General features: G+C 42.9%; 1 protein-coding gene across 1 annotated transcript in view; it reads left to right on the top strand.

Moving 5' to 3' along the window:
• The first annotated feature begins 4977 nt into the window (after positions 1-4977).
• The window catches only part of LOC311137715 (terminal nucleotidyltransferase 4B-like), a 71841-nt gene continuing 49188 nt past the window's right edge, over positions 4978-27630 (top strand). Inside the window, exons 1-2 of the mRNA XM_084172269.1 lie at positions 4978-5839; positions 23042-23165. Of these exons, the coding sequence (XP_084028395.1) occupies positions 5250-5839; positions 23042-23165 (714 nt within the window). The 5' untranslated portion in view covers positions 4978-5249. The remainder of the gene's footprint in view (positions 5840-23041; positions 23166-27630) is intronic.

Here is a 27630-nt window from a genome sequence, read left to right on the forward strand (position 1 = left end):
ATTTAACCTATTCTTGACTCTGTGGTTCTTGCACTTGTTTGGGGAACAGGATTTCATTATTTTTATCTACATTTCTGCCTGAGAAATGACACCCTGATATAGTTCTGTGATCTGTGAAACAGTTCTGTTAATCACTGAGACATTGTGTGTTTGTGTGTTCTTTTTCTTTAGAATTTTCAAATAAACTTGACGTGTTTTATGATTAATAGTGATGTTGTGCTTGTACTATTTTGGACACACTGTCCTCAGGCTCCAGCTTTATGTTGTATGTTGATCGTATTAAAACAAAGAAAACAATCTGAAGTTGTTGTTTTTAAGTTATATATACCATGATTTTTCCGGTCCGGCCCACTTGGGAATAGATTTTCCTCCATGTGGCCCCTGAGCTAAAATGAGTTTGACACCCCTGGTCTAACCTATAGCAGAGCGCACCCACTACTTTACTTTCGACACACCCACTCCTTTCCACACACCCACTACTTTCCCAAAGATCTTTATAACTAAACCAAGATAGACCACAGCCTGTCGTTTCAAATGGGAAGAAATGAGTCATAGTGGGCAGAACAAGCAAGGAGGTGGGCAGAGCCAAGCACGAGATAGCGAGATCCTATTGGCGCGTTCTAGCATATATTTGCTAATTTCCGTTAGGGAATGCCTACTCTGTGAATTGCGCGTGTGCTGTCTAACTCTCACCTATCATTTCTTTGGATTGGTGGATACTTAAGTGATGGGTGTTGTTCGTCTCGGGCGGGCAAACCGTGCGAATATATCCTCCAAACACCGGCTTCGAGGGCATTATCACTTTTATACAATGGGTTACTAACATATTCAAATAATGATTGAAATATTTTAATTTAAAACGTTATTTTTATTAATTTATACATACTATTTCATCCTTCCACAAGATATAGTCCCGACACAAATCTAGGGTTGCTAGAGAGGCGACCCAGTCGTTCAGTCTTTTTGTTCTGCATCTATGGACACGACCCAGTCGTTCGTTCTAAATGTTCCATTGCCATACTGGCTGGCAACGTTATTATCCCTTGCTTGCTAGCTAGCCAACTACGGCTAATTTACAGTCACGTCAAAAAGTGCAGCCAGAATAACAGCAAAGTAGCGGCATTTGCATTAGTTTAAGCTGTTTTCTAGTGACATTTATTTGGATACATCCATAACAATGAGCCAATGAGGCGCGATTTCGCCTGGCATAGAAAATGTGCACTCGTCAGGACACTGTTGTTCAGAGGAGCCAGCCAACAACACAGCTACAGTAACACAATCACTTCAAACTGAAGGTGGAAAGACTGCAAACTAGCTGCACTTCATTTTACCTTTTTTCATTGTACCATTTTTGTATATATATTCATAAAAATGATGCCAGCTGATTCATGATTTCGACTGGCTGAGAAACGCTGCCTGCCTGTCTGTCTCGTCCCGACTCTCGACACGTTAATTACTATGGGACAGCAGGAGATCGAATTTGAATATTTAAATAATGTTGCAAATGTCAGAGACAGACAGCAAGGTTTATACAAATCTGTGAGATAATGTCTAGATGCTTTTTATAGTGGACATCACGTTTATAAATTGCCTGGCTGGGCTGATGAGACAGTGGATTGTGCAGTCAGATAGAACAGAGTAAATAGGCCTTTTTTTAAGGTCATAGATTTAGCTGGTGGCAATTTGTGGAATAGACACCGACTGGAATGCGGTTTTAACCAATCAGTATTCAGGATTAGCCCCACCCGTTGTATAAATCTCATTATTGTAATATTTTATATATATATATATATATGTATATATATATATTCGATGAGGGTTGTTGATGTCAACCGCCTGTATTCAATGGAGAGGGATGTTATGCTACTAGCCTCATGTAATGAATATGCATAGCCATCTCGAGACAACTCAGTGTTTTTTCTCAAAGTTACCGGGAGTGTCACATGTCCTACTTATATCAGTACACTCGTAACAACTTAAGCATTACGAAACAAAAATTAGATCAAACAAACCTCACGTAGAAAATAAGCCATTCATTATTATGTTGACCAAATTTGACCCATTGACCTCCATACAAAAACTCCTTGCTTGGTTGTTGAAAAAAAAAAAAAAAACGCCACCTGCTGGAGGGAGGCAGATTTTCCGCAGAGTTGGGCCTCTCTCTTCCTCTTCCTCTCTGAGAAGACGCAGTTTGGAAAAATTCCAAGTATGCGGCGTCCGTCTTGCAATGGAGCCTTGAACCGCAAGGGGCGTTGCAATGCCACTCCGTTGTGGACGGTACCCATTCAAATGAATGACATCCGGCGCAATGTTTGGTTAATGTCAATGAGGCTTCAGTGTAAAGGAAATAAAATGTGTGGAAGGGAACATGATTATGGTGACTATGGGAACAATGTGAAGGTAGTAATTGTGGGGTGCGGGCCACAGTGCAGCATTTGGTGGATGCCATGTGCAGAGAGAGGCCCAGAGATTAAGAATCAATCATGATGTCTCATATGCAGAGGCTGTAAAACAGATTGGTGGAACTACTAGGCGGACTGATGGAGCTACCATGGCTGCTCCCGTAGTAAGTGGACCTACTGTCAGAACTTGTGCTTTTACTAGTCCTGACATGGTTTTGAGGCCTGTTCAGAATTCTTGCTCCCATAAATGTGCTGTGTCAAAGGGCACTTTGATAGTAAATAAAATGAACTTCATATCTTTCATTGGGAAGATTATCAACACGACTCAGATTGTGGACAGCAGAAATGACAGGTTGAAGAATATTGTGGATAAGGCAACAGAGTTATTAGGGGTAACAGATGTTAATGTCTACATCATTTTTTTAAATGCTGAATAATCCTAAAGATGGATTGTCTCAGCATGATAGAGATAAAGGTTGAAGAGTTTGGGATGGTTGGGAATGTCCCATTCTTTGGCATTTAAAATACCGGGATGGGAGAAATTCTCGGATATTGAAACTAAGAAATCTTAACTGTACTTTTTCAGGCAAACCCTTCTCAAACCTCAGTAGCACTGATAAACTTAAATGTCTTCCTCTTTCCTACAGATCAACCTTTTGGCCTTAATCACTATGCCTCCTTTCACATTTTCTTTGATATCATAGTGGGACGGACCCAACAAGAGCTCGTTTCCACGCCGTGTGTATAAACTCAGACTCGACCAATCGATCGAAGATTCAACTCTCTGCAGCTCTCAGATTGGAGAGGAAGTTACCACAATAAGATCATTTTTGCATGTTACTACCTCACGGTTAAGGTTAGGATTTTTGGAGGTAATCTGATCCTAGATCTGTGTCTAAAGCCCTATCGCTCGGGACTAGTATTACTAAAGAATTTTGGTTATATAATTATAACCCCAGAATGTCCGTTATTCCAGAGGACGATTCGGACGGGACTAGTTTTTTCCAAACTGCCCCCTCTAATTCGTTCTCTTTTTTTTCAATAAATTGACAGTTCTGACGGAAGCCCGGAGGTTTCAAGAAGTCCAGGCGATAACAGGCAACGCTGATAACTCGAGCTTGGTTTCCAAGTTTCTAAACCATACCAAGCCATATTTGGTAGTGTCGCCATAATATTTGAATTGAATAAGTGTGACCATAATCATGGATATTTTGGCGATATGCAGTTGAAGACGTCCTAAATGCCCCCCAGCCTTCAGATGTGAGCCAAATAGCGCACTTGCACATTATATGCATTTTTAGGCTATGGATGAGAAAGTGAACTTGTCATTTCCAAACGTTTAGCTCAGTTGTATGCTGCTTTGCGATCTATTAACAGCAAGGGTTACATTAAATAGGCTCAATATTTTTTATGATGCATTTGGCGATGTTCAATTCATTAGCACAAAACGTATAAACAAAAGCATTCACTGTGAAAGTTGATACATATAGGCCCTTCATATATAGACTATGTGCAGCACTTCGTTCAATTTATCGAATCAGTTATTATTTTCTTGCTCAAACCGCGAGCAACACCTGTCAAACTCAGACATTTCTCGGGGATGTCGATTCGCCCGGGACTTGTATTATCAGAGGACTGGAATTTGCCAAAAAACTGTAGGTTATTCTGGCTGGAATTGTTACTCTCCTGCCATGGCAGATTCGGACGGCACTAAAATTACAGATGTGGTGTTTTGTGCTCGTGCAGATAATTACGTTATCCAACCTCCGGTAAAACGAATTCCGTCCGAATAGGATTTTAAGGCTGGGCAACTACCCTTCTTCTTCTTCGGTGGGGTTTATCGGCGGTTGGCATCCAACGTTATGGTGCCTTACCGCCACCTACTGTACTGGGATGTGGGTCAGAGACAGGGAGGAACTAAATCCTACCTGCCAGCCCCGTTGCTCTTAAAAAATATAACAAAATATTTGAGACTATATCTAATGACGTTCTACTCAATATACTCTTTAAACTAATTTCCTGTATCCCCTTATCCCTCATACTAGATCTCATCCTCTCTCTTTCCCTCTGATACTGCCCACATTGTAGCAATACATGCTCCACGGTCTCTGTTTCCTGGCAATAATCACACTTTTCTGTTGGATGCTTCCTTATCACATTTAAGGTATTATTCAACTGGCTGTGTCCCACCCTTAATCTTGTAAAACATAGCCTCCTCTCTTCTGTCCCTTCCTGCATACTCCCCTCCCCGACTTTCCTCTGTACTTGAAATAAATGCCTGCCCTGGGCAACTACCCCGGGCAACTACCCCAAGTACCAAGTGGAAGAAATTAAGTGGTTATTACCATTATTGGCACAGCCAAAACAGATAACAATAAATAGTCGTGGAAATATTCAATAACGTCAAATGTAATAGATACAAAAATAAATGTAAGTCTATTTTGTTCATATTTTAAGCAGATGTATTGTTTCCCAGCAGCTAGAGTGATGTTGTAATTTGTCAAGCTCCGTGACTTCGGAAACACCCCTCTCCGCCCAACTCCAGTCTACTGTCCGAGAGTGGAGTTTGCGCAATGTTATCAGCTCCGCCATTGACGGAGTCGCTGGAGAAAATTGCACACAGCTTGTCACGTTTTGTTCTTAGTAAGTATTCGACGTCTAGATAGTGTATTTTCACAACTTAAGTTAGTGTCGTTAATACAATACTGTTGTTTACATCTACATTATTGGATTTGCATATAGTGTGCGCAGAAGTTGTCAATTCTCCTGCATCGTTAGCTAGTTCACGCACACCTAGCTAGCAGCGAGCGTGTCGTGCACGGGTGCGTCGCCCGTGTGCTCCACTCCATGGATCCAAGAATCGCCTGGTTCCAGCCAGAACAGCTCGGCCCTGCCAACAGCGCGTGGATGAATATTTGGTTAACGACACAAGGTCTGGGCAATTTGAGTTTGAGTAATCATAACAACCACGGCTCTGCTGTGTGGAACACGCCCACCACCAAGACTAGCCCTAGTACAACTGTATCGGTGAACTGTGGCACGGGAAACGTGAACGGAAACGTGATTCAGAACGGAGTCCCCGACGCTGGTACGAGCAGCAGTGAGGTGAGGATGCAAGGGACGATCAATCCAAAAGGCGGTAATGAAATAGAACAGCAATCCGACTTATTGGAAGCAAATATCAACCAGCATCCTGCGGGGAGGGGTAGTAGTGGACCTTGGGTTGTGGGTGGCACTGCATTCGGTAGCTGGAGAGAAAGAGAGAGCGAAGGTGGACTTGGGAAGAGACGGAGGAGAGACAACCGAGCGAGCACTTTCGGATTTAACCGCAGTTTGAGTATTGGCAGTAACTCAGCAGTGGACGACGCTGGGTGCCGTGGAGTTGGTTACACAGGCACGCCTTGGAAAACCAGGAACTACTCTGCAGGGATTTTGGGGTAAGGAAGGATGCCTGGGGCAGCAGAACTGCTCTACACACACGTGTCATGTTTGAACTGGCTGGATGTCAATGTATTACAGAGCACAGGGAGAGACTTTGGTGTGTGTTGCCAAGAAGTTATAGCCACCTGATAAGTTGATCTACATGAGGTGATTTCTCACACAGAATGATCCCACATTGCCTGTCTTTTCTAGCTCATCAGTGATAAAGATTACTTTCCCTGAACATCATATGTACTGTTCAGCAGCAGTTGGTTAGAATATGTGAAGTCTTATTATAAGGCTCATGCAAACACACATTTGGGATCATGTGAGTTGAAAGAGTAAGGGTCCACATCGGAGTAGACCACTGTATTATTATCCTCTGTTTAGTTTCCTTCCTCAACATGACCAGGTAGATCTGAACTGGTGCCACACAAGGCTAGCCGAGCTCTGCTACATTCCAATGACTCATATGGTTCAGACTCTACAAACTCCTTCCTACTTGACATACTGAGAAGTTTGTGGTACCCGTGTTAGTCAGTGAGAAGCGAGCATTCCTCAATTTTCCATTTATCATTTTTAATAGTGTGGGCTCCATGGATTATGAATATTTCATAGCTATCCTATGTAGTTTCAGAATCAGAAACAGGTCCTACACCCAAAACTATTACAAGGGCCATGGGCCCATACTATGAGCTATTCAGTTAACCCCACCACTGCTCTAAGACCTGTACATGCAGAAGAAATTAAACCAACCATTTAATTTGAATCTTATCTCCTCCGCTGCTGTGTTAATAGTCTAGCGCAGGGTTCTCCAGCAGTAGCAGTACCAGTAGCTCGCAGCACACCTATGAGTAGCTTACCAAACAATTCTGTTCCACTGCAAACTGTCATAAACAAATCTCAGAAGTATCAGACACCGCAAGCTCCCAGCTACTATCTAATCAATGCAACATTGACATTATCCAGGGCTTGACATTCACTTTTTTATCCACTTGTCCTTCGGGCAAGTAGGACTGATTCTTTACTTGTCCAAAAGCTGAAAAATGGTGTTTGTATGATGCAGGTAACCACTGTACAAAATAACCTTAATTATTATCATTGGTATTAAAAATGGAAGGCTGCTGGTCTCGGATCCCATGTATTATATCTTGAGCAAGGCACTTAAACCCCCTCAAATTAAAATACTACACTGATAGTCTACTGATTCAAAACCATGTGGTCTGTCAAACCTCCATCTGGAGAGCTACTATCCAACCCTGCTCAAACACACCAGTCAGTTTATCAAGGTGCTGTTGAGTGCCAGATTATTGGCCACCCTGCAACATTACAGTTTCAACCAAATACTTTTTATGTTTTTCTAAAATAATTCCCTCATTCAATGAACCAGGGATCAAATGGCTAACGTGGTCGAGGTAGCAAACTAAGATGTTTATGTATTTGTAAGGTTAAAGTATTCAGTGTTCAGGGGAGATCTTGACAGCATAGGAGTTACTTGTTAATTAGTAAAGTAAGTAGCCTTGCACGAGCCTTGGCTTGTGCAAGTCGGAACAGCTCATAGGGCAGGAGCCTATATTCTGTTTCTGTTGCGCGAGGCAGCTTGATGTACAAGTACCCCTCCTGGACAGGACGCTAGTCTATCGCAGGGCCTTACCTCCAACACATTTTTTACAGTCTGACTCAGCCAGGGATTGAACTCACAACCTTCCAATCTCAGGGTGGACACTCTAACCACAAGGCCACTGAGTTGGTCAGTTAAGCTATTCTAATAATATTTTTTTTACTTTGTCAGAATTACATGGCCAGTATTGAATAGAGGAGAATCCTAGCCAATTTTGAGTGCTTGCCCTAAATGCACCACCATCAAGCAGCTTAAGAGAAGAGATACTCTGGCTGTTAGCTCGGCTGCGAAAAAAGGATAACCTGCTTTCTAAGTACACTGACCTTTCTGTAACCCAGGAAAATCGAATCTCAGTTTTAAATGCCTCCTGTTGCAAAGCTGTCGCTGAGTCAGGCGGCGTTGATCTGTCCCAATCCAACTGACGGATGTTAACCTCAACTCCGTGGCCCATGGGAGACTGGACACTCGCAAGGCGTAGAAGATTGGGGAGGCAGGCTGGCCACACTTTCATCTATCTGAGAAGATCCGATCCAGCTATCAAACAGCGTTGCCCCTCTTGAGACAGACCTACCAGCCCCAGGAGTCAGCACGGATCCTGGGTGTATACCAACAACCGGTGGCTGCCTAGTGGTACCATCCCCCACAGCCACCGCAGTTCAGCAGAATAATTATCTCTTGCCCCCTCCCGTGCTGCCGAAGGGGTTCGGAACTTTTCAGCCGACTCTTTGCCTTGTACCTGAAGAAACTTTGTAACGACAGGAATGTTTATTTTTGTGACAATTTTGATTTTCAGTGGGAGCAACAAGCAATGGTTGTATATATTAGTTTTTTTGCGGGGGTACTTTTTACCCCTTTTTATCCCCAATTTCGTGATATCCAATTGGTAGTTAGTCTTGTCCCATTGCTGCAACTCCCGTACGGACTCGGGAGAGGCGACGGTCGAGAGCCATGCATCCTCCGAAACACGAGCGCCAAGCCGCACTGCTTCTTGACACAATGCTAGCTTAACCCGGAAGCCAGCTGCACCAATGTGTCTGAGGAAACACTGTTCAGCTGGCGACCAAAGTCAGCGTGCATGCGCCCAGCCGCCACAAGGAGTCGCTAGAGCGCGATGTGACAAGGACATCCCAGCCGGCCAAACCCTCCCCTAACCTGGACGACGCTGTTCCAATTGTGCGCTGCCTCATGGCGTGCCTTAGACCGCTGCACCACTCGGGAGGCCCCAGGCCCCGCAACAAGCACTTCTTAAAAGAGACAGGATTCACCCTAACCGCAGGGGTTCCATGATTATTTCCAGCAACATCACAAACTGTTTTGAGACTGACGGACAGGGTCTGCTAGTGCTCCAGTTCTCCCTATCAGAATAAGCAACAGAGGACTTGGAAAGCATATCAACTCCTGTAGAAATTGCACTATGGTTATTTTATTTATTTTATTTTATTTTTGTTATTGTGAGTGACCTAATTTATGTTCCTTTAACTCCGCCTTCTAGTGAGTTTATACAAACTGTCATCTCCTACCATTCTGATAGATTGGAGACTGTCAGAAAACATGGTTTAAATGTTAATAATTTGGTTGTTATTCCATTGGTTACCCCCCCCCCCCCCCCCCCCCCTCCATTGGTTACCCCCCCCCCCCCCATCATGCTATACTCTTTAAATGTCAGCCACCAGTGATGGCCATAACCCTGTATAGGCCACCAAAGCACTGCCCCACTTTCTTTACTGATTTATCTGAACTATTGTCTATTGTCCTTGAGAACTATGATAAAAAAGATCATTGTGATGGGCGCATTTAATATTCATGTTGACAAAGAGACTGACTCCAAAGCCATTGAATTTATGAATCTTTTGAGCTCTATGGACTTTATCCAACATGCTACTAGGCCCACCCATAACCACGGCCATACTCTGGACCTGGTTATTACCAAGGGGCTTTCTATTGACATATCCTCTATTGTTGATGTTGCTTTATCTGATAACCACTGTGTATTTTTTACTACCTTGTTGCCCATAGCACAGGGTAAAACTGAACGCATTATTAAGAAACGCTATCTTACCTCTGAGGTTGCTACAGATTTTGAGTGTATGAACAATACTCCACCACCTATTCTGCCTTCCTCTTGTGATGATCTAGTTAATAACATTAATAGCAAATTAAGGGCAACCATTGATGCCATAGCTCCAGTAAAGTTGAAAAAGGCCACATCCAAACAGAGAGCCCCTTGGATGAGTGAGGAAACGAATCAATTAAAGAGAAATTGCGTAGTAGAGAAAGTCAAACTTGCAGGTCCATTATGATATTCTGAGAGAGCAGCTTGGCATATAGAACAAGGCAATTCCAGACAGGCTCATTTTCCCAACTTGATCACTATTAATCAGAATAATTTGAGTGCTCTTCTCGACCATTGATGGCTTGATAATCTTACCCCCGCAAACCTATGTGAACTTTCCTCCACATCTAAATGTGATGAGTTTGCGGCATATTTCAGAGATAACTAACATTTAGACTGGGTATCAGTCAAGCAAGACCTGATGAGAAGTTTGATATGTGCTCTAGGGTACCACGCAAAGGCACTATGGATTTATTTCCCCTGGTTGACACAGACATGCTCAGGAAAGTGATAACTTAAGCCTTCTACCTGCCTTGCCGAGGCTATCCCCACCACCTAAGCTATTGTTAATCACTAACTGTTCTCAGCCACTTTCCCCACTGCACTAAAAACTGCTATGGTGAAACCCCTTCTGAAGAAAAGTAATCTAGATTCTTCAGCTGTTAGCAATTTTCGGCCAATCTCCAACCTTCCATTCTTAAGCAAAATTCAGGAGAAATTGGTTGTCAAACAGCTAAATGATTTTTTTTAACGTGCCAACTCTCAATAAATGGGCAAATAACTCACTAGCAAGTATCAACAAATGTGCAAATGCGGCTCACTTTGATCTCAAACGCATCTCGCGACTGCATGATTGAAAGACCGCTCGTGCCTGTCAATGCAGGCCTACAATAGTTATACTCTGATGCGCTCTGCAGAGATTGGGAGGACAGTGAGAAAAACATCGCATCTGGAGGATACTTTGGTCCAATTATGATCGGAGTAGCCTAATTGTTTGAAATTGTCATTTTTGTGTCATTTTTTAAAACTTGTCCATTCGGAAAACATACATCTACAATTAGCTTGTCCAATGTTTTTTTTTTTTACTTGTTCTGGACAAGCGTTAATGTCGAGCCCTGTTATTCCACCCCAGGTTAGCCACTATAGAGAGAGATAGTAATGGCGTCATTTTGTAGGCAGTAACTCCGCCATGGTTCGTTGGAGAAAAGGAATGGCGTTTTTGGATAAACGCCGAAAATAAGTTCTGTGGGAAACACAGGCTTAGATCTTATAGGTTTTGTTCTATGAGATACCTTTCATCAGCTAACGTGACTTTTTGTGAATTTTTAAGCATTTGTAATAATTAAAAGCACAACGCAAAAAGGCTTCATAATTCACAAAGGTCATGTTAACTGACTGATATTATATCATAGAAGAAAACGTATAAATCCTCCTAAGCCTGTGTTAACCTCAGACCTTATTTTCGACGTTTATTCCAAAACCCTATTCATTTCCTGTAAGAATGGCTGAACGAACCAGAGGTAACTCATATCCGGGTTTTAGGACTAAAAACTCGTGAGCTCTATTGGCCAAACCTAACGCAATATCTGCCAAGTAATTTCCAGCAATATTGCCTGTCTGTCTTTGGTGCGCACGATTGTCTATCACTCTGTGTGTAGCTAGTTGTGATAACAGTCTTGTCGGTTGACTGAAACACTTTCCCCAAAACCTTCTCAATTAAATGTTAACAAAGTAGGCTTACCTGGCAGAAGTACAATTTATATACAATAGTATGTGGACACACCTTCATATTTGTGGATTCTGCTATTTCAGCCACACCCATTGCTGACGGTGTAAAATCGAGCACACAGCCATGCAATCTCCATTGACAAACATTGGCAGTAGAATGGCCTGACTGAAGAGCTCAGGGACTTTCAACGTGGCACCGTTATAGGATGCCACCTTTCCAACAAGTCAGTTAGTCAAATTTCTGCCCTGCTAGAGCTGCCCCGTCAACTATACAGTGGGGAGAACAAATATTTGATACACTGCAGATTTTGCAGGTTTTCCTACTTACAAAGCATGTAGAGGTCTGTAGTTTTTATCATAGGTACACTTCAACTGTGAGAGACGGAATCTAAAACAAAAATCCAGAAAATCACATTGTATGATTTTTAAGTAATTAATTTGCTTTTTATTGCATGACATAAGTATTTGATCACCTACCAACCAGTAAGAATTCCGGCTCTCACAGACCTGTTAGTTTTTCTTTAAGAAGCCCTCCTGTTCTCCACTCATTACCTGTATTAACTGCACCTGTTTGAACTCGTTACCTGTATAAAAGACACCTGTCCACACACTCAATCAAACAGACTCCAACCTCTCCACAATGGCCAAGACCAGAGAGCTGTGTAAGGACATCAGGGATAAAATTGTAGACCTGCACAAGGCTGGGATGGGCTACAGGACAATAGGCAAGCAGCTTGGTGAGAAGGCAACAACTGTTGGCGCAATTATTAGAAAATGGAAGAAGTTCAAGATGACGGTCAATCACCCTCGGTCTGGGGCTCCATGCAAGATCTCACCTTGTGGGGCATCAATGATCATGAGGAAGGTGAGGGATCAGCCCAGAACTACACGGCAGGACCTGGTCAATGACCTGAAGAGAGCTGGGACCACAGTCTCAAAGAAAACCATTAGTAACACACTACGCCGTCATGGATTAAAATCCTGCAGCGCACGCAAGGTCCCCCTGCTCAAGCCAGCGCATGTCTAGGCCCGTCTGAAGTTTGCCAATGACCATCTAGATGATCCAGATGAGGAATGGGAGAAGGTCATGTGGTCTGATGAGACAAAAATATAGCTTTTTGGTCTAAACTCCACTCGCCGTGTTTGGAGGAAGAAGAAGGATGAGTACAAACCCAACAACACCATCCCAACCGTGAAGCATGGAGGTGGAAACATCATTCTTTGGGGATGCTTTTCTGCAAAGGGGACAGGACGACTGCACCGTATTGAGGGGAGGATGGATGGGGCCATGTATCGCGAGATCTTGGCCAACTACCTCCTTCCCTCAGTAAGAGCATTGAAGATGGGTCGTGGCTGGGTCTTCCAGCATGACAACGACCCGAAACACACAGCCAGGGCAACTAAGGAGTGGCTCCGTAAGAAGCATATCAAGGTCCTGGAGTGGCCTAGCCAGTCTCCAGACCTGAACCCAATAGAAAATCTTTGGAGGGAGCTGAAAGTCCGTATTGCCCAGCGACAGCCCCGAAACCTGAAGGATCTGGAGAAGGTCTGTATGGAGGAGTGGGCCAAAATCCCTGCTGCAGTGTGTGCAAACCTGGTCAAGACCTACAGGAAACGTATGATCTCTGTAATTGCAAACAGGTTTCTGTACCAAATATTAAGTTCTGCTTTTCTGATGTATCAAATACTCATGTCATGCAATAAAATGCAAATGAATTACTTAAAAATCATACAATGTGATTTTCTGGATTTTTGTTTTAGATTCCGTCTCTCACAGTTGAAGTGTACCTATGATAAAAATTACAGACCTCTACATGCTTTGTAAGTAGGAAAACCTGCAAAATCGGCAGTGTATCAAATACTTGTTCTCCCCACTGTAAGTGCTGTTGTTGTGGAGTGGAAACGTCTAGGAGCAACATTGGCTCAGTCGCGAAGTGGTAGGCCACACAAGCTCACAAATTGTCTGTCTTCGGTTGCAACACTCACTACCAAGTTCCAAACTGCCTCGGAAAGCAACGTCAGCACAATAACTGTGTGTCGGGAGCTTCATGAAATGGGTTTCCATGGCCAAGCAGCCGCACACGAGCCTAAGCTATGCGCAATGCTAAGCGTCAGCTGGAGTGGTGTAAAGCTCGCCGCCATTGGACTCTGGAGCAGTGGAAAAGCCTTCTCTGGAGTGATGAATCACGCTTCACCATCTGGCAGTCCGATGGACAAATCTGGGTTTGGCGGATGCCAGGAGAAAGCTACCTGCTCCAATGCATAGTGCCAACTGTAAAGATTGGTGGAGGAGAAATAATGGTCTGGGGCTGTTTTTCATGGTTTGGACTAGGCCCCTTATTTCCAGTGATGGGAAATCTTAGTGCTACAGCATACAATGACATTCTAGACGATACTGTGATTCCAACTAAATGGAAACAGTTTGGGGAAGCCCTTTCCTGTTTCAGCATGACAATTGCCCCGTTCGTTCACAAAGCGAGGTCCATACAGAAATGGTTTGTCGAGATCGGTGTGGAACAACTTGACTAGCCTGCACAGAGCCCTGACCTCAACCCCATCGAACACCTTTGGGATGAATTGGAATGCCGACTGCGAGCCAGGCCTAATCGCCCAACATCAGTGCCCCCGACCTCACTAATACTCTTGTGGCGGAATGGAAGCAAGTCCCTGCAGCAATGTTCCAACATCTAGTGGAAAGCCTTTCTCAGAAGAGTGGAGGCTGTTATAGCAGCAAAGGGGGGACCAACTCCATACCCAGGTAGCACAAACGTCTGGCACACATCTGGCCTGATTCTGGCATGCCAGATCTAAAACTGCTGGTCCGGGTCTGGCAGCCTGAACTGAGCCAAAGCTGCCATTTTAGGACCAGAATCAGCCCAGTAATGGCCAAAATCCACTCGATTCTACCCCCGCCCTCCCCACTCCCCACCACCACTAAAAAAATATTTATATTAAATGTAGGTAGTAATATTGCAGCTATCAACTGAACTACGAACAACAATTTCATGTCTTTAAAAAAAAAAGTTTTTCTCATTTTAAAACTTTTATTTAAATAGATGAAATTGACTTTGTGTGGGTGTCATCCCTCAACAGGCACTATGTATGTACAGTAGCATGTTATTATCCATAGTGCATAGAATTAAAAAGGTATTGTCGGACATTATTAATTCTAATCAGACAGGTTTTTTACATGGACGACACATTGGAGATAATCTAAGGCAAGTACTGGAAACAATAGAACACTATGAAAAATCTGGAAAACCAGGTCGACTATTCATAGCAGACTTTGAAAAGGCATTTGATAAAGTACGACTGGGGTTTATGTATTAATGCCTGGAGCATTTCAATTTTGGAGAATCTCTTATAAAATGGGTTAAAATCATGTAAGTAAACCTAGGTTTAAAATAGTAAATAATGGCTATTTCTCAGAAAGTTTTAAACTGTCAAGAGGAGTGAAACAAGGTTGTCCACTATCGGCATGTCTATTTATTATGGCCATCGAAATGTTAGCCATTAAAATCATGTCCAACAATAATATCAAGGGATTAGAAATCCAGGGCTTAAAAACAAAGGTGTCATTGTACGCTGATGATTCATGTTTTCTTTTAAATCCACAACTAGAATCCCTCCACAGCCTCATAGAGGATCTAGATACATTTTATAACCTCTCTGGATTACAACCAAATTATGATAAATGTACTATATTACGTATTGGATCACTAAAAAATACAATTTTTACATAACCATATAGTTTACAAATAAAATAGTCTGATGGTGATGTGGATATACTCGGAATACATATCCCAAATGAAATAAATTATCTCCAATAAATTTTAATAGAAAGTTATGAAAAATAGATAAGATCTTACTACCATGGAAAGGTGTCAATTTGTGGAAAAATCACCCTGATTAACTCGTTAGTATTATCCCAGTTTACCTATTTGCTTATGGTCTTGCCTACGCCTAGCGAACAGTTTTTTTAAATTATATGAGATAAAAAATATTCAATTTTATTTGGAATGGCAAGCCAGACAAAATTGAATGGGCCTATTTATATAATGAATATGAATTCGGAGGACAGAAATTATTAAATATTAATGCATTAGACCTATCACTAAAAGCTTCAGTCATACAAAATGTATACTTAAATCCGAACTGGTTCTCTAGCAAATTAGTAAGATTGTCTCACCCCATGTTCAAGAATGGCCTTTTTCCCTTTATTCAGATTACAACCTCTCACTTTCAGTTATTTGAAAAGGAAATCATCTCCCAAATATCACTATTTCTAAAACAAGCCATAGAAAGTTGGTTGCAATTTCAATTTAATCGTCCAGAAACGACAGAACAAATAATGCAACAAATATTGTGGTTAAACTCAAATATACTAATTGATTTAAAAAAACATATTTTTTTTCAAAAAAATGTTTAAAAAAGTTATAATCTTCGTAAATGATATCATAGGTAGGACTAGTGGAGTTATGTCACACATGCAGCTAACAAAAACATATGGAAATGTCTGCTCTACCCAAAATTACAACCAAATAATTTCAGCATTACCGCAAAAATGGAAGAGGAAAGTGGAAGGGGGAAAAAGTAAGGAACTTGTCTGTCGGCCTTGCATTAAAGAACATAATTGGTTAAATAAAATTGTGATAAATTAAAAAGTATACCAGTTTCATTTAAGAACCAAAGGATTGACAGATGTCCCATATAGATTGCAAAATAGTTGGGAAGAGATTTTTGACGTACCGATTCCACGGCATAGTGTTTATGAACTGATACGCAAAACGACGCCGGATTCAAAACTTAGAATTTTTCAATGTACATTATTATACAACATTCTTGCTACCAATATAATGTTATTTATATGGGGGATACAATCTTCCCAGCTCTGCAGATTTTGCTGTGAAGAGACAGAATCATTAGATCATTTGTTTTGGTTCTGTCCATTTGTAGCTTGTTTTTGGACACAGGTCCAGGAATGGCTAAAGGATTGCAATATTTACCTGGAACTAACCTTGCAGATAGCATTACTGGGTGATCTGAAAAGTCATAGTCAATCAATCAATAATATAATAATACTTTTAGCAAAAATGTTTATTTTTAATTCACAATCTGTAGAAGCAATGAGAATAGAAAGGTTCAGAACTTTTGTAAAACATCACAGTACGGTTGAAATATATATGGCAAATAGAAATCCTATATGGATGGTGTTAAGAGATAGATGGGAGGTATTGAATAGAGTTGAAGGATGGGACTAATAACAAATAACAACAAATAATAACAAAGATAGCTAATAATGTAAGCATACTGTGTCCATAATAAGTATATAGGTTGTATGTTGGGAGCTTTTGGGAAAGAGCACAGTTAGAAAGATATGGCATATAGAAGCAAACCGAATGGACATCATGAAAATGATCGGAGAGGTTGAGAGTAGAAGTTCAGGAGCAAAAAATAAAATAAAAAATATATATATATACAGTGGGGAAAAAAAGTATTTAGTCAGCCACCAATTGTGCAAGTTCTCCCACTTAAAAAGATGAGAGAGGCCTGTAATTTTCATCATAGGTACACGTCAACTATGACAGACAAAATGAGGGGAAAAAATCCAGAAAATCATATTGTAGGATTTTTAATGAATTTATTTGCAAATTATGGTGGAAAATAAGTATTTGGTCAATAACAAAAGTTTCTCAATATCTTTGTTATATACCCTTTGTTGGCAATGACACAGGTCAAACGTTTTCTGTAAGTCTTCACAAGGTTTTCACACACTGTTGCTGGTATTTTGGCCCATTCCTCCATGCAGATCTCCTCTAGAGCAGTGATGTTTTGGGGCTGTCGCTGGGCAACACGGACTTTCAACTCCCTCCAAAGATTTTCTATGGGGTTGAGATTTGGAGACTGGCTAGGCCACTCCAGGACCTTGAAATTCTTCTTACGAAGCCACTCCTTCGTTGCCCGGGCGGTGTGTTTGGGATCATTGTCATGCTGAAAGACCCAGCCACGTTTCATCTTCAATGCCCTTGCTGATGGAAGGAGGTTTTCACTCAAAATCTCACGATACATGGCCCCATTCATTCTTTCCTTTACACGGATCAGCCGTCCTGGTCCCTTTGCAGAAAAACAGCCCCAAAGCATGATGTTTCCACCCCCATGCTTCACAGTAGGTATGGTGTTCTTTGGATGCAACTCAGCATTCTTTGTCCTCCATATTTTTGTGTTACTGTAATTCAGCGTTTAGCTGCCATAGTACACATGAAACTAAATAAACCATTATCATCGAATCTTGGAGCGCTCTTTGCCAGTTGGGGTCGAGCAAGTCCTTTGTGACTCACTGTTAGCTAGCTAGCTAGCTAGCTAGCTAGCTAGCTATGTTAACAGTGTGCTTTCTTGCCTAGTCTTAGCTAGACTACCGATGTTTTACAAAAACACTAGCTAGCTTAATTAACTACCTAATATCACATAGGCTAGACCCTAAACATATTGACTTAGCTAGCTACCTTTGCTCTAACAGTTAGCTAAGATAGCTAGCTGGCTAACATTAACGTTTGCTGACGTTTACGGAGAAACTTTGACAACCATGACAAGTCCAGAATTGAAGCTAGCTACAATGTCATAAACGAATGAGCGACTGTGACAAAATACACTACTACAAATATAATAAATACAATAACCTATTTTGAACTTTTTGGTATGTTCTCCGGGCTGGCCTCGACTGTTAACCAACTGACTGACTCTCACAGCGACCGTTGGAAAGTCAGGCCTCGAGGCAGGCTTGAGCTGCAAGGCAGCAGGCTTGAGAGCACTGCTGCTGCATCGTGTGATTTTGGTTCCTTTTAGAGGGAATGCTAGTTCACTATTAAGGATACTTCAGCAAGTATTGATGTGGGCAATTGACGATACATGTATGCTGCTATTTGCTATGTTGAAAATTACAATCACAGATTTGTAAAACAGACAGGAAATGGTAGCCTATTGTTGACTTGGTGATGTGAGGTCTCAATCTTGAATTAAACTTTGTCTATGTTCAGGTTCAGCAAAAATGTGACATGCAACCTTGGGTTATGACAAAGAAACACTATGTCAAAGTTACAAAGTTGGTGATACAATTCATAACTTGCCCTGTTTAGATACGTGGTTATATTTTATTCTGTCTTCTCAGAAAGCGCAGGCAGCCCATAGCTACTGTCAAAAGTTCCATGCAGGAAAGTGTTCGACATCTCACAAATATGAAGCGTTCAAAAATAACAAATGTGACATCAAATCAATTCAAACTTTATTTGTCACATGCGCCGAATACAACAGGTGTAGACGTTACCGTGAAATTATTACTTACAAGCCCTTAACCAACAATGCAGTTCAAGAAAGAGTTAAGAAAATATTTACCAAATAAACTAGAGCAAAAAATAATAAAAAGTAACACAATAAAATAACAATAACGAGGCTATATACAGGGGGTACCGGTACCAAGTCAATGTGCGGGGGTACAGGTTAGTCGAGGTAATTTGTACATGTAGGTAGGGGTAAAGTGACTATACATAGATAATAGACAGCGTGTAGCAGCAGTGTAAAATCAAATGGAGGGGGGGGGGCGGGGTCAATGTAAATAGTCTGGGTGGCCATTTGATTAATTGTTCAGCAGTCTTATGGCTTGGGGGTAGAAGCTGTTAAGGAGCCTTTTGGTCTTAGACTTGGCGCTCCGGTACCGCTTGCCCTGCGGTAGCAGAGAGAACAGTCTATGACTTGGGTGACTGGAGTCTTTGACCATTTTTTGGGCTTTCCTCTGACACCGCCTAGTATATAGGTCCTGGATGGCAGGCAGCTTGGCCCCAGTGATGTACTGGTCTGTATGCACTACCCTCTGTACCGCCTTAAGGTCGGATGCCGAGCAGTTGCCATACCAGGCGGTGACGTAACTGGTCAGGACTCGATGGTGTAGCTGTAGAACCTTTTGAGGATCTGGGGACCCATGCCAAATCTTTTCAGTCTCCTGGGGGGGAAAAGGTGTTGTCGTGCCCTCTTCACGACTGTCTTGGTGTGTTTGGACCATGATAGTTTGTTGGTGATGTGGACACCAAGGAACTTGAAACTCTCGACCCGCTCCACTACAGCCCTGTCGATGTTAATGGGGGCCTGTTCGGCCCGCCTTTTCCTGTTGTCCACGATCAGCTCCTTCGTCTTGCTCACATTGAGGGAGAGGTTGTTGTCCTGGCACCACACTGCCAGGTCTCTGACCTCCTCCCTATAGGCTGTCTCATCGTTGTCGGTGATCAGGCCTACCACTGTTGTGTCGTCAGCAAACTTCCATTTCCATTTTAGTCATTTAGCAGACGCTCTTATCCAGAGCGACTTACAGGAGCAATTAGGGTTAAGTGCCTTGCTCAAGGGCACATCGACAGATTTTTCACCTAGTCAGCTCGGGGATTAGAACCAGTGACCTTTCGGTGACTGGCACAACGCTCTTAACCACTAAGCTACCTGCTGGTGTTGGAGTCGTGTTTGGCCATGCAGTCATAGGTGAACAGGGAGTACAGGAGGGGACTAAGCACGCACACCTGAGGGGCCCCAGTGTTGGGGATCAGCGTGACAGACGTGTTGTTGCCTACCCTTACCACCTGGGGGCGGCCCGTCAGGATGTCCAGGATTCAGTTGTAGAGGGAGGTGTTTAGTCCCAGGGTCCTTAGCTTAGTGATGGGCTTTGTGGGCACTATGTTGTTGAACGCTGAGCTGTAGTCAATGAACAGCATTCTCACATAGGTGTTCCTTTTGTCCAGGTGGTAAAAGGCAGTGTGGAGTGCGATTGAGATTGCGTCATCTGTGGATCTGTTGGGGCGGTATGCGAATTGAAGTGGGTCTAGGGTATCTGGGATGATGCGGTTGATGTGAGCCATGGGAAGCTGCTATAGACCACCAAGTGCTAACAGTCAATATCTGGATAACGTGTGAAATGCTTGATAATGTATGTGATATCAATAGAGAGGTATACTTTCTGGGTGATTTTAAATATTGACTGGCTTTCATCAGCCTGCCAACTCAAGAGAAAGCTTCAAACTGTAACCAGTGCCTGCAACCTGGTTCAGGTTATCAGTCAACCTACCTGGGTAGTTACAAACAGTACAGGAATTAAATCATCAACATGTATTGATCATATCTTTACTAATGCTGCAGAGATTTGTTTAAAAGCAGTATCCAAATCCATTGGATGTAGTGATCACAATATAGTAGCCATATCTAGGAAAACCGAAGTTCCAAAGTCTGGGCCTAATACAGTGTATAAGAGGTCATACAATACATTTACATTTACATTTACGTCATTTAGCAGACGCTCTTATCCAGAGCGACTTACATTATCTTTTTATTTTTCATACTGGCCCCCCGTGGGAATCGAACCCACAACCCTGGCGTTGCAAACGCCATGCTCTACATCCCTGCCGGCCATTCCCTCCCCTACCCTGGACGACGCTGGGCCAATTGTGCGCCGCCCCATGGGTCTCCCGGTCGCGTTTGGTAGTCATTCCTATGTTGTTGATGTAAATAATATTTGTTGGTCCATGGTGTGTAACGAGGAGCAAACAGACACTGCACTTCACACATTTATGAAATTGCTTATTCCAGTTACTAATAAGCATGCACACATTAAGAAAATTACTGTAAAAACAGTTAAATCCTAGTGGATTGATTAGGAATTGAAAAATGGAATGGTTGAGAGGGATGAGGCAAAAGGAATGGCAAATAAGTCTGGCTGCACAACCGATTGGCGAACGTATTGCAAATTGAGAAATCATGTGACTAAACTGAATGAAAAGAAGAATAAACTACACTATGAGACAAAGATAAATGACATAAAGAATGATAGTAAAAAGCTTTGGAGCTCCTTAAATGATATGTTGGGAAAAGGGCAAACTCGGCTCCATCATTCATTGAATCAGATGACTCATTCATCACAAAACCTACTGATATTGCCAACGACTTTAATTATTTTTTCATTGGCAAGATTCGCAAACTTAGGCATGACATGCCAGCAACAATTGCTGACACTACACATCAAAGTATATCTGACCAAATTATGAAAGACAAGAATTGTAATTTTGAATTCCGTAAAGTGAGTGTGGAAGAGGTTAAATAATTATTGTTGTCTATCAACAATGACAAGCCACCGGGGTCTGACAACTTGGATGGAAAATTACTGAGGATAATAGCGGACGATATTGCCACTCCTATTTGCCATATTTTCAATTTAAGCCTACTAGAATGTGTGTGCCCCCAGGCTTGGAGGGAAGCAAAAGTCATTCTGCTACCTAAAAATAGTAAAGCCCCCTTTACTGGCTCAAATAGCCGACCAATTAGCCTTTTACCAACCCTTGGTAAACTATTGGAAAAAATGGTGTTTGACCAGATACAATGCTATTTTACAGTAAACAAATTGACGACAAACTTTCAGCATGCTTATAGAGAAGGACATTCAACAAGCACTTACACAAATTACTGATGATTGGCTGAGAGAAATTGATGATAAAAAGATTATGGGGGCTGTTTTGTTAGACTTCAGTGCGGCTTTTGACATTATCGATCATAGTCTGCTGCTGGAAAAACGTATTTGTTGTGGCTTTACTCCACCTGCTATATTGTGGATACAGAGTTACCTGTCTAACAGAACACAGAGGGTGTTCTTTAATGGAAGCCTCTCCAACATAATCCAGGTAGAATCAGAAATTCCCTAGGGCAGCTGTCTAGGCCCATTACTTTTTTCAATCTTTACTAATGACATGCCACTCGCTAGATGTGCAATTAAAGGGCCAGATGCCCAATTAAAAGGGAATTACACTCAAATCCCCCCCCTAAAATAAATTGTGTGCTGATGTGATTTAAGCATTGACATGGACTCAACATTCCAATTTCGTTGTTTCTCTATGAACAATTGTAATTTTGAAAGTGAAAAACCCCAAAATATCTCAAACCAGGAAAAATAAAACTGAACATAATTTTGGAAAATATAAAACAGAATTTGGGGGAAAAATCTCAGATTTTATAGGGCCCCCCTTACAGTTTATTAACAATTATTTTACCATGTATATTGACAGAAAACAGTGCACCACTTTCTCTTGTACACTAAGGACCCAGGGAAGAGTTGCAAGGGAAAGCAGAAGAATATGCTTATTTGAAAAATAAAAAATAAATGTAGTAGATCATTTTTTAAAAATATCTCTCATTCTAGAAAAGTTTGGAGAACCCTGGCCTAGCGTGATGCAGCAGATAACCTTGTCTTCTACACCTTGCAGGAGAGGGATATTCTAAAGTACTTTATAACTCTGGATGACATATTGAAAAGCAACTGGCTGGGCTGGCACACATGACATGTCCTCCTGGGAATACACACTGCTGCTCTTTAGTATAGTTGCATACTTGCACACTAGAGTGTATTTATAGTAAGTCCTTGCTCTGTAATCACAGGCTTCAGAGCACACAGACCGAAGGCCACTTGTAGCCTACATACTGTAGTGCTATAGGATTAGTTGAATGTAACAGAAACATATAACATGTAATGGGTATCTAGCCTACTTGTTTCTCAATAAGCTCTAGACTTGATATAAGGAAATTAAATGATTGAATCGTGTAAAAAGTTGTAGGGAGTAGTTTGTGTTTTTTAATGTTTCGTAGCCCTGTCAGGGAACACCGGACTGCATTACTACTTAGGTATTTCATACGTGTTCTAACACTGAGTTCTAACCATGGTGTGTGTCTCTGACTTTGTAGGCTCCATGAGGAGATCCAGGATTTCTATGCCTGCATGTCTCCGCGGCCGGAGGAGGAGAGGATGAGGAAGGAGGTGGTGGAGAGGATAGAGCGGGTCATTAAGGACCTTTGGCCCACTGCTGACGTAAGTCAATCACCTTCACTGTAGTAAAATATGTAAACCCCTTGACTATTGACTTCCTTGTCCAGTTATTTATTGGATTTGAAATGGTGTGGTAATTCTGATTGATTACTTTTATCATGGATACCAGTATGATAATGTTAGAGCTTATGGTTGCTGTTAGGGATGTAACGATTCACCGATACGCATCGGTCCCCGGTTCAAATGTTTAAGATGCGAGTGCATCGGTCCGCGGGAGCCCAAACCGATCCAAATTAAGCATGCATCGGTAAGAAAACCAATTCAAACGTTACGAATCGCAGGTTCACTAACGTTTTTTACTCATATAATTTTTTTCAGCCTTATTCCGAAAATACCTCTAATTTGTTGTGGCTGAATTGATGCGTCCACTCCTTCAGCCTATCAAACTTTTATGCATGTTAACTGCGTATGACATTGATCTACAAGTTAGATGACAACTGTGCGCACAGTGCGGGAGACTCAGCTGCTCGTGCCAACAAGAGGTAGGCCTACCCTATCCCTGTTCTTATATTCGTAGGCTAGGTTACATCTTCGCGGCACCTTCAGCATTGAGATGTTTGTAATATTAAATGATAGGCTTTATTAATTGAGGGACAACCCAATGTAATTTGCTGGGTCATTGTTACCAAATGCACTGTAGAAAATTTTGTTTTACCGGCAGGGCTGTGTAGGCTACCGGAGTGAACACAACTTATATCTTGCTGATTGCACATCTAACTGCTGATTGGGGCTTTTCGATTGTCAGGTTCACCATACAAAATATTTTTTGTAGTTCTGCTTCAGAGTAAGTGCATTTGATAATATTTACATGAACAGGGTAACGGTGTAATTTCATAACAAGGACGCAATCATTTTTGCGAGCCACACTGGTCGGAACGGGAGAAGAGAGCAGCACTCCTCCAGAAAGTTCCAAACGGTCAAAACCATTCGCTTTGAGACAGGTGAAATCCAAAGCTGTGTTATATTAATTTCCTACAGTGGGGAGAACAATTTTTTGATACACTGCCGATTTTGCAGGTTTTCCTACTTACAAAGCATGTAGAGGTCTCTAATTTTTATCATGGGTACACTTCAACTGTGAGAGACGGAATCTAAAACAAAAATCCAGAAAATCACATTGTATGATTTTTAAGTAATTAATTTGCATTTTATTGCATGACATAAGTATTTGATCACCTACCAACCAGTAAGAATTCCGGCTCTCACAGACCTGTTAGTTTTTCTTTAAGAAGCCCTCCTGTTCTCCACTCATTACCTGTGTTAACTGGACCTGTTTGAACTCGTTACCTGTATAAAAGACACCTGTCCACACACTCAATCAAACAGACTCCAACCTCTCCACAATGGCCAAGACCAGAGAGCTGTGTAAGGACATCAGGGATAAAATTGTAGACCTGTTCAAGGCTGGGATGGGCTACAGGACAATAGGCAAGCAGCTTGGTGAGAAGGCAACAACTGTTGGCGCAATTATTAGAAAATGGAAGAAGTTCAAGATGACGGTCAATCACCCTCGGTCTGGGGCTCCATGCAAGATCTCACCTCGTGGGGCATCAATGATCATGAGGAAGGTGATTGATCAGCCCAGAACTACACGGCAGGACCTGGTCAATGACCTGAAGAGAGCTGGGACCACAGGCTCAAAGAAAACCATTAGTAACACACTACGCCGTCATGGATTAAAATCCTGCAGCGCACGCAAGGTCCCCCTGCTCAAGCCAGCGCATGTCCAGGCCCGTCTGAAGTTTGCCAATGACCATCTGGATGATCCAGAGGAGGAATGGGAGAAGGTCATGTGGTCTGATGAGACAAAAATAGAGCTTTTTGGTCTAAACTCCACTCGCTGTGTTTGGAGGAAGAAGGAGGATGAGTACAACCCCATGAACACCATCCCAACCGTGAAGCATGAAGGTGGAAACATCATTCTTTGGGGATGCTTTTCTGCAAAGGGGACAGGACGACTGCACCGTATTGAGGGGAGGATGGATGGGGCCATGTATCGCGGGATCTTGGCCAACTACCTCCTTCCCTCAGTAAGAGCATTGAAGATGGGTCGTGGCTGGGTCTTCCAGCATGACAACGACCCGAAACACACAGCCAAGGCAACTAAGGAGTGGCTCCGTAAGAAGCATCTCAAGGTCCTGGAGTGGCCTAGCCAGTCTCCAGACCTGAACCCAATAGAAAATATTTGGAGGGAGCTGAAAGTCCATATTGCCCAGCGACAGCCCCGAAACCTGAAGGATCTGGAGAAGGTCTGTATGGAGGAGTGGGCCAAAATCCCTGCTGCAGTGTGTGCAAACCTGGTCAAGACCTATAGGAAACGTATGATCTCTGCAATTGCAAACAAAGGTTTCTGTACCAAATATTAAGTTCTGCTTTTCTGATGTATCAAATACTTATGTCATGCAATAAAATGCAAATTAATTACTTAAAAATCATACAATGTGATTTTCTGTCTCTCACAGTTGAAGTGTACCTATGATAACAATTACAGACCTCTACATGCTTTGTAAGTAGGAAAACCTGCAAAATCGGCAGTGTATCAAATGCTTGTTCTCCCCACTGTAGTCGTACAGAGGCCCATTATCAGCAACCATCAGTCCTGTGTTCCAATGGCGCGTTGTGTTTGCTAATCCAAGTTTATCATTTTAAAAGGCTAATTGATCATTAGAAAACCCTTTTGCAATTATGTTAGCACAGCTGGAAACTGTTGTGCTTATTAAAGAAGCAATAAAACTGGCCTTCTTGAGACTAGTTGAGTATCTGGAGCATCAGCAATTGTGGGTTCGAATACAGGCTCAAAATGGCCAGAAACAAATAACTTTTTTGTGAAACTCGTCAGTCTATTCTTGTTCTGAGAAATGAAGCTATTCCATGCGAGAAATTGCCAAAAAACTGAAGATCTCATACAACGCTGTGTACTACTCCCTTCACAGAACAGCGCAAACTAGCTCTAACCAGAATAGAAAGAGAAGTGGGAGGACCCGGTGCACAACTGAGCAAGAGGACAAATACATTAGTGTCTAGTTTGAAAAACAGACGCCTCACAGGTCCTCAACTGGCAGCTCCATTAAATAGTACCCGCAAAACACCAGTCTCAACGTCAACATTTACATTACATTACATTTTAGTCATTTAGCAGACGCTCTTAACCAGAGCGACTTACAGGAGCAATTAGGGTTAAGTGCCTTGCTCAAGGGCACATTAACGTCATTTAGCAGACGCTCTTAGCCAGAGCGACTCACAAATTGGTGCGTTCACCCTATAGCCAGTGGGATAACCACTTTACAATTTGGGGGGGGGGGGGGGGGTTAGAAGGAATACTTTATCCTATCCCAGGTATTCCTTAAAGAGGTGGGGTTTCAAATGTCTCCGGAAGGTGGTGAGTGACTCCGCTGTCCTGGCGTCGTGAGGGAGCTTGTTCCACCATTGGGGTGCCAGAGCAGCGAACAGTTTTGACTGGGCTGAGCGGGAGCTGTGCTTCCGCAGAGGAAGGGGAGCCAGCAGGCCAGAGGTGGATGAACGCAATGTCCTCGTTTGGGTGTAGGGACTGATCAGAGCCTGAAGGTACAGAGGTGCCGTTCCCCTCACTGCTCCATAGGCAAGCACCATGGTCTTGTAGCGGATGCGAGCTTCAACTGGAAGCCAGTGGAGTGTGCGGAGGAGGGGGGTGACGTGAGAGAACTTGGGAAGGTTGAACACCAGACGGGCTGCGGCATTCTGGATGAGTTGTAGGGGTTTAATGGCACAGGCAGGGAGCCCAGCCAACAGCGAGTTGCAGTAGTCCAGACGGGAGATGACAAGTGCCTGGACCAGGACCTGCGCCGCTTCCTGTGTAAGGCAGGGTCGCACTCTCCGAATGTTGTAGAGCATGAACCTGCAGGAGCGGGTCACCGCCTTGATGTTGGCGGAGAACGACAGGGTGTTGTCCAGGGTCACGCCTAGGCTCTTCGCACTCTGGGAGGAGGACACAGCGGAGTTGTCAACCGTGATGGCGAGATCATGGAACGGGCAGTCCTTCCCCGGGAGGAAGAGCAGCTCCGTCTTGCCAGGGTTCAGCTTGAGGTGGTGATCCGTCATCCATACTGATATGTCTGCCAGACATGCAGAGATGCGATTCGCCACCTGGTTATCAGAAGGGGGAAAGGAGAAGATTAGTTGTGTATCGTCAGCGTAGCAATGATAGGAGAGACCATGTGAGGATATGACAGAGCCAAGTGACTTGGTGTATAGGGAGAAAAGGAGAGGGCCCAGAACCGATCCCTGGGGGACACCAGTGGTGAGAGCACGTGGTGCGGAGACAGCTTCCCGCCACGCCACTTGGTAGGAGCGACCGGTCAGGTAGGACGCAATCCAGGAGTGAGCCGCGCCGGAGATGCCCATCTCGGAGAGGGTGGAGAGGAGGATCTGATGGTTCACAGTATCAAAGGCAGCAGACAGGTCTAGAAGG

The sequence above is a fragment of the Coregonus lavaretus genome, assembly GCF_964263955.1.
Source record: "Coregonus lavaretus genome assembly, chromosome: 11".
NCBI lineage: Eukaryota > Metazoa > Chordata > Actinopteri > Salmoniformes > Salmonidae > Coregonus > Coregonus lavaretus.